This window comes from Dendrobates tinctorius, unplaced genomic scaffold (genome assembly GCF_039654945.1).
Source record: "Dendrobates tinctorius isolate UK_male_01 unplaced genomic scaffold, ASM3965494v1 ptg000083l, whole genome shotgun sequence".
Taxonomy (NCBI): domain Eukaryota; kingdom Metazoa; phylum Chordata; class Amphibia; order Anura; family Dendrobatidae; genus Dendrobates; species Dendrobates tinctorius.
In genome coordinates this window covers 23,265,588-23,277,850 of record NW_027361751.1, presented here as the reverse complement: position 1 = coordinate 23,277,850, position 12,263 = coordinate 23,265,588, and the positions used below count along the sequence as shown (strand labels likewise).

At 43.0% G+C, this 12,263-nt stretch overlaps 1 protein-coding gene across 5 annotated transcripts in view; it reads left to right on the top strand.

The window, feature by feature from the left end:
* Nucleotides 1-12,263, top strand: part of ERBIN (erbb2 interacting protein) — a 251,664-nt gene that overhangs the window by 161,655 nt on the left and 77,746 nt on the right. For all 5 annotated transcript variants that reach the window (XM_073584218.1, XM_073584219.1, XM_073584217.1 and 2 more), the window contains one exon: nt 11,037-11,115. In XM_073584218.1, coding sequence (XP_073440319.1) covers nt 11,037-11,115 — 79 coding nt within the window. The remainder of the gene's footprint in view (nt 1-11,036; nt 11,116-12,263) is intronic.

The window sequence follows — 12,263 nt, the reverse complement described above, 5'->3', positions numbered from 1 at the left end:
TCCGGCCTTGATTGTACTGTAGAGTGTCCATCACTCTGTCCCTCTGTTGTTTGCAGTTTTGGGCCGAATCGATTGCTATTAAGAAATCGTCCAAGTATGGGATTATTAGGATGTCCTGCTCCCTTAGGTGGGTCATCATCTCTGCTACTAATTTTGTGAATACGCGTGGGGTTATAGATATTCCGAAAGGCAGGGCTCTGAATTGGAATTCCCTTATCTCGCCCTCTATGGAAACTGCTAGTCTGAGGAATCTCCGAGAGTCTTTGTGAATGGGGACGTGATGGTACGCGTCCCTGAGATCTAATACCGTCATTAAACAGTTTAGGAACAGAATTTTGATGGTGGATTTGATTGATTCCATTTTGAATTTTTGATTTTTGACATATCCGTTAAGTTTCTGTAAATTTATAATTGTTTGATATGTGCTGTCCGGTTTGGACACTAGAAAAAGCCGGGAGTAGAACCCTTTGCCCATCTCCTGAAGGGGAACCTCTTGAAGGACTGCTTTCTTCACTAGATTTAGGACCTCGCATTCTAGAGGTTTCTGCTCTCGTGTAGAGGATCTTAGTGGAGTTACCACATAATTTTGAGGTGGAAGAGAGAGAAAGTCTATCCCCAGGCCCAACTCGATCAGATTTAATATCCAAGGGTGGAAGGAAAAGGATTAATCTTCCCCCCACCCTGGGCAAACCGTCACTTTGAGGATTTCTTGTCCCGAGAAGAGCTGCCGAAGAGGAAACCTCTAACTCTCTTTCTCCCCTCATACCATCTGTCCTGTTCCCTTGATGGCATTTTACAAAAAAACTTTTTGTTCCGAAAGGGCCGTTTAAACGCCACAGGCCCCAGGTTCGAGCGCCGCTGATCGCGGCCGGGTGTCAGCTGATTATCACAGCTGACACCTGGCACTATGTGTCGGGGCGGTCACGGACCGCCCCCGACACGTTAACCCCTTGCACACCGCGATCAAACATGATCGCGGTGTAGCGGGAGTTAAAGGGAAGCATCGGCAGGGAGGGGGCTCCCTCCGTGCTTCCCTGAGCCCCCCACGGCAGCGCAATGTGCAGCGCTGCTGCGGGGGTCTCCTTTCCTCCAGGTCCCCGAATCCAAAATGGCGACGGGGGCCAGGAGGAAGCTGGCTTCCTCAGTGCCTGCAAAGCGCAGGCAAGAGGAAGCCTTCTTCAATGCCTGTGACAGATTGCTGATCTGTCACAGTGATCTGTGATGTGACAGATCAGCGATCTGTCACAGGACAGTGATGTCCCACCTGGGACTATGTAATAAAGTAAAAAAGAATAAAAAAAAAGTGTAAAAATAATTTTAAAAAAATCGCCAAATAAATTAGTAAAAAAAAAAAAAATATTCCCCAATAAATTCATTTTTTGAAAATAAAAAAAAACCAAAACAATAAAAGTACACATATTAGGTATCGCCGCGTCCGTAACGACCCGCCCTATAAAACTGTCCCATTAGTTAACCCCTTTAGCGAACCCCTTAAAAAATAAAAATAAAAAAAGGAAGCAAAAAATAATGATTTATTATCATACCGCCAAACAAAAAGTGTAATAACGCGCGATCAAAAAGACGCATATAAATATCCATGGTACCGCTGAAAACGTCATCTTGTCCCGCAAAAAACGAGCCACCACACAGCATCATCAGCGAAAAAATAAAAAAGTTATAGCTCGCAGAATAAAGCGATGCAAAAATAATTATTTTTTATATAAAATAGTTTTCATTGCATAAAACCGACAAAACATAAAAAAACGACCTAAATGAGGTATCGCTGTAACCTTACCGATGCGAAGAATAAAAGCGCTTTATCAATTTTACCGCACGCGGAACGGTGTAAACGCACCCCTCAAAAGAAATTCATGAAATGCTGGTTTTTGTTCATTCTGCGTCCCAAAAATCGGAATAAAAAGCGATCAAAAAATGTCACGTGCCCGAAAATGTTACCAATAAAAACGTCAACTCGTCCCGCAAAAAATAAGACCTCACATGACTCGGTGGGTCAAAATACGGAAAAATTATAGCTCTCAATATGTGGTGATGCAAAAACTATTTTTACAATAAAAAGCGTCTTTTAGCGTGCGACAGCCGCCAAACATAAAAACCGCCATAAATAGTAAATCAACCCCCCCGATATCACCCCCTTAGTTAGGGAAAAATAATAAAATTAAAAAAATGTATTTATTTCCATTTTTCCATTAGGGTTAGGGCTAGGGTTAGGGCTAGGGTTAGGGCTGAGATTAGGGTTAGGGGTGTGTTGGGGTTCGGGTTGGAGTTAGAATTGGGGGTTTCCACTGTTTGGGCACATCAGGGGCTCTCCAAATGCAACATTGCGTCTGATCTCAATTCCAGCCAATTCTGAGTTGAAAAAGTCATATGGTGCTCCTTCCCTTCCAAGCTCTGCCATGCGCCCAAACAGTGTTTTACCCCCACATGTAGGGTATCAGCCTACTCAGGACAAATTGCAAAACAATTTTTGGGGTCCAATTTCTCCTGTTACCCTTAGGAAAATAAAAAATTGGGGGCAAAAATATCATTTTTGTGAAAAAAAATGATTTTTTTATTTTCACGTCCGAGCGTTATAAACTTCTGTGAAGCACTTGGGGGTTCAAAGTGCTCGCCACACATCTAGATAAGTTCCGTGGGGGAGTCTAGTGACCAAAATGGGGTCACTTGTTGGGAGTTTCAATAGTTTAGGTACATCAGGGGCTCTCCAAACGCATATGACACCCGCAGACCATTCCATCAAAGTCTGCATTCCAAAATGGCACTGCTTCCCTTCCGAGCCCCGACGTGTGTCCATACAGTAGTTTTCTCCCACATATGGGGTGTCAGCGTACTCATGACAAATTGGACAACAACTTTTGGGGTCCAATTTCTCCTGTTACCCTTGGGAAAATAAAAAAATTGGGGACTAATTGATCATGTTTGTGGAAAAAATACGATTTTTTTATTTTCATGCCCTGGCATTATAAACTTCTGTGAAGCCCTTGGGGGTTCAAAGTGCTCACCTCACATCTAGATAAGTTCCTTAGGGGTTCTCGTTTCCAAAATGGGGTCATTTGTGGGTGTTTCCACTGTACATTAGGGGCTCTCCAAAGGCAACATGACACCCGCAGACCATTCCATCAAAGTCTGCATTCCAAAACGTCACTACTTCCCTTCCGAGCCCTGACGTGTGTCTATACAGTAGTTTTCTCCCACATATGGGGTGTCAGCGTACTCAGGACAAATTGGACAACAACTTTTGGGGTTCAATTTCTCCTGTTACCCTTGGGAAAATAAAAAAATTGGGGAATAATTGATCATGTTTGTGGAAAAAATACGATTTTTTTATTTTCATGCCCTGGCATTATAAACTTCTGTGAAGCCCTTGGGGCTTCAAACTGCTCACCACACATCTAGATAAGTTCCTTAGGGGGTCTAGTTTTCAAAATGGGGTTATTTGTGGGGGGTTTCCACTGTTTAGGTACATTAGGGGCTCTCCAAAGGCAACATGACACCCGCAGACCATTCCATCAATGTCTGCATTCCAAAACGTCACTACTTCCCTTCCGATCCCTGACGTGTGCACATACAGTAGTTTTTTCCCACATATGGGGTATCAGCATACTCAGGACAAATTGGACAACAACTTTTGGGGTCCAATTTCTCCTGTTACCCTTGGGAAAATAAAAAAAATGGTGACTAAAAGATCATGTTTGTGGAAAAAATACGAATTTTTTATTTTCACGCCCGGGCGTTATAAACTTCTGTGAAGCACTGGGGGGTTCAAAGTGCTCACCACACATCTAGATAAGTTCCTTGGGGGGTCTAGTTTACAAAATGGTGTCATTTGTGGGGGGTTTCCACTGTTTAGGTACATCAGGGGTTTTCCAATCGCGACATGGTGTCCGATCTCAATTCCAGCCAAAAACGTCAAATGGCGCTGCTTCCCTTCCGAGCTCTGCCATGCGCCCAAATAGTGGTTTACCCCCACATGTGGGGTATCAGCGTACTCAGGACAAATTGCACAATAACTTTTAGGGTGCTGTTACCCTTGGAAAAATAAGAATTGAGGGTGAAAAGATCATTTTTGTGGAAAAAATATGATTTTTTAATTGTACGGCTTTGTTATAAACTTCTGTGAAGCCCTTGGGGCTTCAAAGTTCTCACCACACATCTAGATAAGTTCCTTATGGGGTCTAGTTTCCAAAATGGTGTCATTTGTGGGGGGTTTCCACTGTTTTGGTACATCAGGGGTTTTCCAATCGCGACATGATGTCCGATCTCAATTCCAGCCAAAAACGTCAAATGGCGCTGCTTCCCTTCCGAGCTCTGCCATGCTCCCAAATAGTGGTTTACCCCCACATGTGGGGTATCAGCATACTCAGGACAAATTGCACAATAACTTTTAGGGTCCTGTTACCCTTGGGAAAATAAAAATTGGGGTGAAAAGATCATTTTTGTGGAAAAAATATGATTTTTTAATTGTACCGCTGTACGTTATAAACTTCTGTAAAGCCCTTGTGGGTTCAAAGTTCTCACCACATATCTAGATAAGTTCCTGGGGGGTCTAGTTTCCAAAATGGGGTCACTTGTAGGGGGTTTCCACTGTTTAGGTACATCAGGGACTCTCCAAACGTGACATGGCGTCCGATCTGAATTCCAGCCAATTTTGCATTGAAAAAGTCAAACGGCGCTCCTTCCATTCTGAGCTCTGCCATGCGCCGAAACAGTCGTTCCCCCCCACAAATCAGGTATCAGTGTACTCAGGACAAATTGCACAATAACTTTTGCAGTCCAATTTCTCCTGTTACCCTTGGTAAAATAAAAAAAATTGAACCTGAAGTATTTTTTTTGTGAAAAAAAGTTAGATGTTCATTTTTTTTTAAATATTCAAAAAAATTCATGTGACGCACCTAAAGGGTTAATAAACTTCTTGAATGTGGTTTTGAGCACCTTAAGGGGTGCAGTTTTTAGAATGGTGTCACTTTTGGGTATTTTCTATCATATAGACCCCTCAAAGTGGCTTCAAATGTGATGTGGTCCTAAAAATATAATGGTGTTGTAAAAATGAGAAATCGCTGGTCAACTTTTAACCCTTATAACTTCCTAACAAAAAAAAATTTTGGTTCCAAAATTGTGCTGATGTAAAGTAAATATGTGGGAAATGTTAGTTATCAAGTTTTTTGTGTGCCGTATCTCTGTGATTTAAGGGCATAAAAATTCAAAGTTGGAAAATTGTGAAATTTTCAAAATTTTTGCCAAATTTCTGTTTTTTTCACAAATAAACGCAAGTTATTTGAATGAAATTTTACCACTAACATGAAGTACAATATGTCACAAGAAAACAATGTCAGAATCACCGGGATCCATAGAAGCGTTCCAGAGTTATGACCTCATAAAGGTACAGTGGTCAGAATTGTAAAAATTGGCCCGGTCATGAACGTGCAAACCACCCTTGGGGGTGAAGGGGTTAAGAGACAATGGATAAAAAAAAAAATCAGTCAGAATCAGAGAAAAAAAAAAACTAAAGCAACAAAAATTCTCCTATGTGGCAGTTTGTGAAAATCAGACAGCACTCAAATGGCATCCGAGTGCGGTTTGATTATCTTCAAGATCTCATAGACTTTTAATTAGTGATTTTTAATCCGACCTTGGATCAACAATAATTCGGACACATCTCTGCAATTTTCCACAGTCTGCTCAGTCCACATAAAATCAGAGACGTCTGAATGGCCCCATAGACTATCACAGGTACAAGTGCTATTCATGAAAACCACGGATATTACTTGTACATGAAAAAACGGACATCTGAGTGAGGCCTTACATCCAGAGGCGTAGCAACGGGTTTAGTTCAGGGGAGGTTGGGGGGAATCTTTGAGTGGGCCCCTTAACCCTGATTACAACTTTGGTGACGCCCCCTAACAGTGGATTTGGGAGAACCTCAGCAGATGACTGCACTGTTAAAAAAAAAAAAAAAATCTCGATACAAAGATCAGCACTGATATTACCGCCATATGGTGACATAGAGAGGTAGATAATACTGCTGCACAACAAATAGGAGATTACAGTACAGTTATAGATGGGGACTAACAGCTGACGTTCATTCACTTTTCCCATCTTTTCCATCTGGCCCAGACCGACATGACAACTGCTCCAGCCAGGACTGGTCTGCAGAGATTGCAACACAGACACATCTGACTTCTCACATTTCCTGCACCAACCCCATCTATTCCCAACCTGCACAGACTCCTCATCTTGCGGATATCCCAATACTGAGCCGCTGCTGCCCTATGTGTCCCTATTATTGCACCTACTGTGTGGTACTGTATGTCATCTAATTGTTCTCGTACTGGAGCCCAAATTCCCCTTTCATTACACTCGTAAATTATGATGTCAACAAAAGTGCCCCACAACTGTGACCCCCACACAGCCCTCCATGCAGTATAAAGGACCTACAAACAATATAATGGCCCCACACCTCTCCACACTGTATAATGGCCCCCACACAGCCCTCCACACAATGTGATGGATCCCACACAATACTTCACACTGTATAATTGCTTGTGTACAGTTTAAAGGCTCCCACATAGCCTTCCAAATATTATAATAGCCCCACATAGTCCTTCATAGACCATAATGCACCCCATAACCCGTACAGTATAATGTACTCCATACAATAGAACGCACCCCGTGGCCCGTGCAGTATGACGCACCCACGTGGCCCGTGCAGTATGACGCACCCACGTGGCCCGTGCAGTATGACGCACCCACGTGGCCCGTGCAGTATGATGCACCCCCGTGGCCTGTGCAGTATGACGCACCTCCGTGGCCCATACAGAAAATGCACCCTTTATGCTGATACAGTTTAGTGGCGTAGCTCTAAATGAGCCCCTCAGAGTGCGTGGCCCGGGGCGGCCGCACCCTCTGACCACCCCAGTAGCTATGCTACTGCTTATATCTAAAGCTGTATACTTAAGTTACTTTATATATTGCTGCAACAGAACCCCCACTAATGTTTGTTATAAAGACCAGGGTATGCTAGGCTGGATATTTCTCTCTTCTTAAGCTCATCACCAGCTTAAATGGAATCTGTCAGCAGTATTTTGCTATGTAATCTGAGGACAGCATGAAGTAGGGGCTGAGACACTGATTTCAGTGACATGTCACTTATTACACTGTGTTGTTGCTTCAATACAATAAGTGTTTTAGTAGCAGGAGATTATCATTGCCGGACTACAGCTCATGTGCCTTCCTGGTCAAACTCCGCCCCCAGCACTCATTAACAGCTCATGGTCAATACACAATGTACACAGAGGGTTATGGTGTGGGCGGGGGCAGCTTTCTGAGCTCTGCTACATCTAAAAACTCTGATTGAATCACAACTGCTGAACCCAGTAAAGTAAGTGACACATTGCTGGAATCAGGGTCTCTGCCCCTACATCATGCTGCTTTCAGATGAGGTAGCAAGAACCCGGTGGCAGATTCCCTTTAAAAAGCATGCCAGCAGGAAAATACTTTTTTTCCCCCTCATTTGACAATTTTCTGTCTTGTCTTTACACGATGACTCGTTTAGACAATCTGTCAGACACTGCTGAGATGCTTTTATCCTCGAGATACTAATCATTTACCTCCTGCATGTAAGTAGCCAGTGGGGAGCGGCCGTGGCCGTTGCGTGTAGCTGTTTTGGCACTTGAGCTCGGCTTGTGCTGCATCCTTATTTGGATGCTTGGAGCCGTGCGTTGTACAGGACAGAATGATGAACGTAAACTTCGGAGTAACACATAGTGGAGAGCTGGACAAGTTTATATCTCCGATGGCTTCTTGAAAGTATTTCCACTCTGCTACTTTTCAAAATAAGCGCAGTTGTTATGTATTGGGTGTCAAACCTGATGCTAGCCATGGAGGAGACCAGCGGCATGACCGGAGCGTTCCCGATGTCTCTCTGTAGCACAGAGATGATCTGTTCAAGCTGATTAGTGTGACTGCGCAAATTCTACAATGAGCAAACTAATGTCATACAGGACAGACAGCAGGAGCTAAAGTCACAGGTCAAAGGCTAAGCCATAAAGCGATGTCACAGTTGGAATGGGTTAATAGGTAGGATATTAGCAGTACGTGTCCCTAGTATTTTTTTTATTCCTGTAAATCATGCTCTTATAGGAAATCTGTAGGGACAGAGACCCGTATTCCTGCGATGTGTCACTTAGTTTACTGGGTGCAGCAGTTATGATAGTCGCATATTTCTCTGTAGCAGATCTAGCAGAGCTCAATTGTTGAGCTGTGTATAATCTCGCCCCTCGCCCACACCACAGCTTTCTGTGTACATTGTATATTGACAGAGAGCTGAGAATCATTGCTGAAGGTGTGGTTGGACTAGGAGGCACAGGGCTGCTAGTCCTATAGCAATAATCTCCTGCTCATAAAATGCTCATTGTATTAAAACAGAAAAACACAACCCAGTAAGTGACCCATTAACGGAATCTGCGTGTCTGCCCCGACATCATGGTGCTCTCAGATTACATAGCAAGATTCCCTTTACAATGCAAAGTGTGTTGCGGAGCCGTGCTGGCAATGACCTATGGTTGCCCATCTGACAACAACCCCCCCACCCCCCAACATCATTTGTCTGAGTAGAATCCAGGACCCCGTTATGCTTCAGATGGGTGGTCAGACAGCCACGCTGATGTTAATGTACAGTATATAGTGCCATAATATAGAATTGGTTGACCACTAATGGTTGACCCCAATATCTCGCATACGGTATATAATTCTTGCTTGTTAGGTTTGTGATCGACCTTTATTTCCCAGGAGTTTCATAACCCACCGTCTCTTATACAGGTTCCAGGGCAGGTTATAAGAATCACTGCATAAAGGCAAATGCAGGAGAAACCTCCTAGAAGACAGCTGACTACATAGGTTGGATTTAGGGCCGGCACTTCCTATCACACCAGTAGTTGCATTTTTGTATTTTTTTTCCTTTCCAAGAGACTTTGTATTTTTCTGAAAACTCTCCATAGAGAATAAGTGAAGAATAACAGAATATCTTTGCATGTCTTACACAGTTTTGCAAAAAGTTCTAAATCCTGAACATAGTGGCGGATACTTAAGTATAGGGATGACATTCAGATAACCTATTGTGATCTAATGATGGGAGAGGAAATCCTCCTTTCCTCTGATGGCTTTCTAGGGTCTCCAGCATCCTGTCTATACACCATGGGATTTGTTGCACAGTCACACTCCGTTTTCGTGTGAGTAATCATCTGGAGTGAGTTTGGAAATATGGCTTTTTAGATTGATGACCACAACCCTTATACCCACTGCTAATGAGAGCTCAAGGGCAAAAACTAATTTCTTCATAGTCTGTGTCCGTTTGCTGCAAAGCCAAAGTGATCCTCTGAAAGCTACCGGCGGAGTGCGACGACAAGGACAGGAGTCTGCCCGTACGGCCACGTTGGGGTTTTTGTAGAGTTGGGTGGTCCATTCTCTTTGCGATGGGTGTGGATAAACTGTAGGATTTCTTTTCCATTGTTGCAAACTTGCAAACAATGAAATATTGACTCAAATGTAATTTAGAAAAATCACTAACCTGTGTCTGGTGTGGAAAGAAAGCACCATAATTGGGGAGCCCATTTTATTCTTTTTTTATAAGCCTGGTCTTTTCTATGTACTTCACTAAGGTGTGATATTAAAGAAGGACTGTCAGCACACAGAAACTGTTGATGCCAAGTACAGTGCACCCTTAGCATGACCAGCCATCTACGTGCGCCTTCCCATTGACTTGTTTTGTACCTATCTCCACCCTTTTCTAGTTGAATTATGGCAGAACTGTCAATCATAATAGAGGGGGTGGAGATAATGGGAAAACAAGTAAGCGGGAAGGTGCACTTAAATGTTTGTCCATGCCAAGGGTGCACCGAGCGCCTGTACTTGGTTTCAGCAGGCTTTTTTTGTGCTGACAAACTGTGTAAAGGCCCACTGAAGACGGCTGGAGGTCGAATGGAGCGCAATGGGCCTGACTGGCCGGCGGCTCTCCCGACCCAAGTGTGACCGTTCATATCTTTCTATGCAGCCGTCACGCTCAGGTCGGGAGAGCCGTCGGCAGGTACGGACTGGGGCTGAAATTCAGCCCTGGCATTTGAAATTACATAGGCCCATGCAGTCCTTGTCCCCAATCACCAGATGGGGATGTATTACTAATATTACCTTGGATGGAGGAAAGGAAGATTTACTACAAGACCAATATTTATGATGATACCCGTGGCCTGCTGGGGTAAGTGACAGAGTCAGCTACTTTGTGCTCCGTCACTACTCTTAACAGTATGGGTGTCTTGAGAACACCGATTCTGTTAACAACCTAGCAGCCAAGCGGCCCATAACCAGACAGGCCCTACTGGCATTTGCCAAAATTGCCAGTTGGCCAGTCCGGCCCTGGGCATTGGCCAGTCCGGGCATTGCGTTCCAATCGAGCTCCATCCGTCTGATTGTGCCCTAAGACTAATCGGTGAGGCACGGGTGAAATTGTGCAATATTTGCATGATGAATTTAGTATTCCGCTGTACTACAAGGAATACAACCATGTAGTTTTTTTCCTCCGTCGTTGCGTCGTGAGAAACAGAAGCCCCATCACGGTTGATGTAATCCCTTGATGGTTTGGCACCGGAGCCAAACTGCGTAGTCCTATAATGGCATTTTAATAACCGCAGCAATTTCTCCTACACTGTAATTTAATGTGTCTCTCTTTTTGGGGGGGTTGAGATATTTTAATTATTTCAGTGTGGGAGAACAATCAGGACTTGTCATACTTTATATTATTTACAGGCATGGTGCACAAACATATGCAAATCTGAGCCAAAACTCAAACTGCAGCTTCTTCCACAATACTTGTTAGGTAAATTACGGTATAATCAATCGGTCATGGTTTTAGGGCAGGTTCTCAGTCTTTTTGAAATTTGTACTATTTTTTTTTCTGTCCTATTTAATCCATTATTCTTAATTATGTGGAAAACTATGACCTACAAATCCCTTCTTCTGATTGACAGGTATACAGGAGTTTCCAGAAAATATTAAGAATTGTAAAGTTTTGACAATCGTCGAAGCAAGCGTCAATCCAATATCCAAGTAAGTTCCCATTATTTCTTTGAGCATTACATCTTGTTCCTACGTTCAGCGAGAGGAATAATAATTGGTTAAACCAGTACTCAATAATTAGTTTAATTAGTCACGGACTTAATCCAGTTGCGTATATATTTTTTCAAACGTTCCGTCTGATTTCTTTATCCATGAAGATGATGGCAGAAAATGTATTACTGTACTTTTCTAAGGCTGTAAAGAAAGCTCCAAATTGGTGACTGTAGGAGGGAATAATTAAGAGGTTTGTGACATGTTACATACAACCCTGGGGAATAAATGATTATTATTACTGAAAACTGCTTAGCGACGAGAGCTCGGAAATCAAGACTCAAACCCCTTGTGCCCTTTTCTCAGTCTTCGCTTCTGTGCTTTTTTTTTTCTCCCCCCAAAAGACGTTCTCTCTTTAATGGCAAATGGATTATTGAACGGTTTGGAGGAATGCTTTTTTTTTTTTCTTTTACGAACCAATCAAGAACTTGAAGCAGATAGCGCGGCCTGATTGATTAATTTGGAGAAACTGCAGGAATCCGATGATATATCAAAAGCTCCATTACGGAAAAAGGCTGCGCTGATTGTCTTTGGTTTGTAATGCGCCCTAAATCACCATTAGTGTCCCATCAGCAAATACAGACTGGTCTAGAGAAGGGTGAATTATGCCCACCGGTCTATCTGACATTTTAGCTTACAAGAATTATACAGTTTTGCTTTTCAGCTAATTATATGCAAAAATTGCTCGCTCTTATTTTACCTATAGGTGATTTCCTATTAAAGGAGTTATCCGTTTTTTTTAGAATTAAAGGCCCACCCTTAGGATAGGGTGTTTATATTAGATCAATGGGGGTCTAACTCTTGGTTCCCCCATCTACCAGCTATTTGGAGGGACTGTGATGTTCCCTTCATTATTTACACAGTCCTATACTGCCCAATCGCAAACTTTCAGTAGTGGCTGTGCTAAAAATTGCAGCACTGCTTCAGTCTCTTGAAACAGCTAATCGGCACCATGGTGCGGAGGTGGACCGCCACCATTTTGAATATGTATTTTTAGGGATAGATGAGCAATTTTAAACAATGTGATATCCCCTTAAAAGGAATTATTTGACCCTTTAAAGATCTTCCTAACAAGGCTATAATTAAAG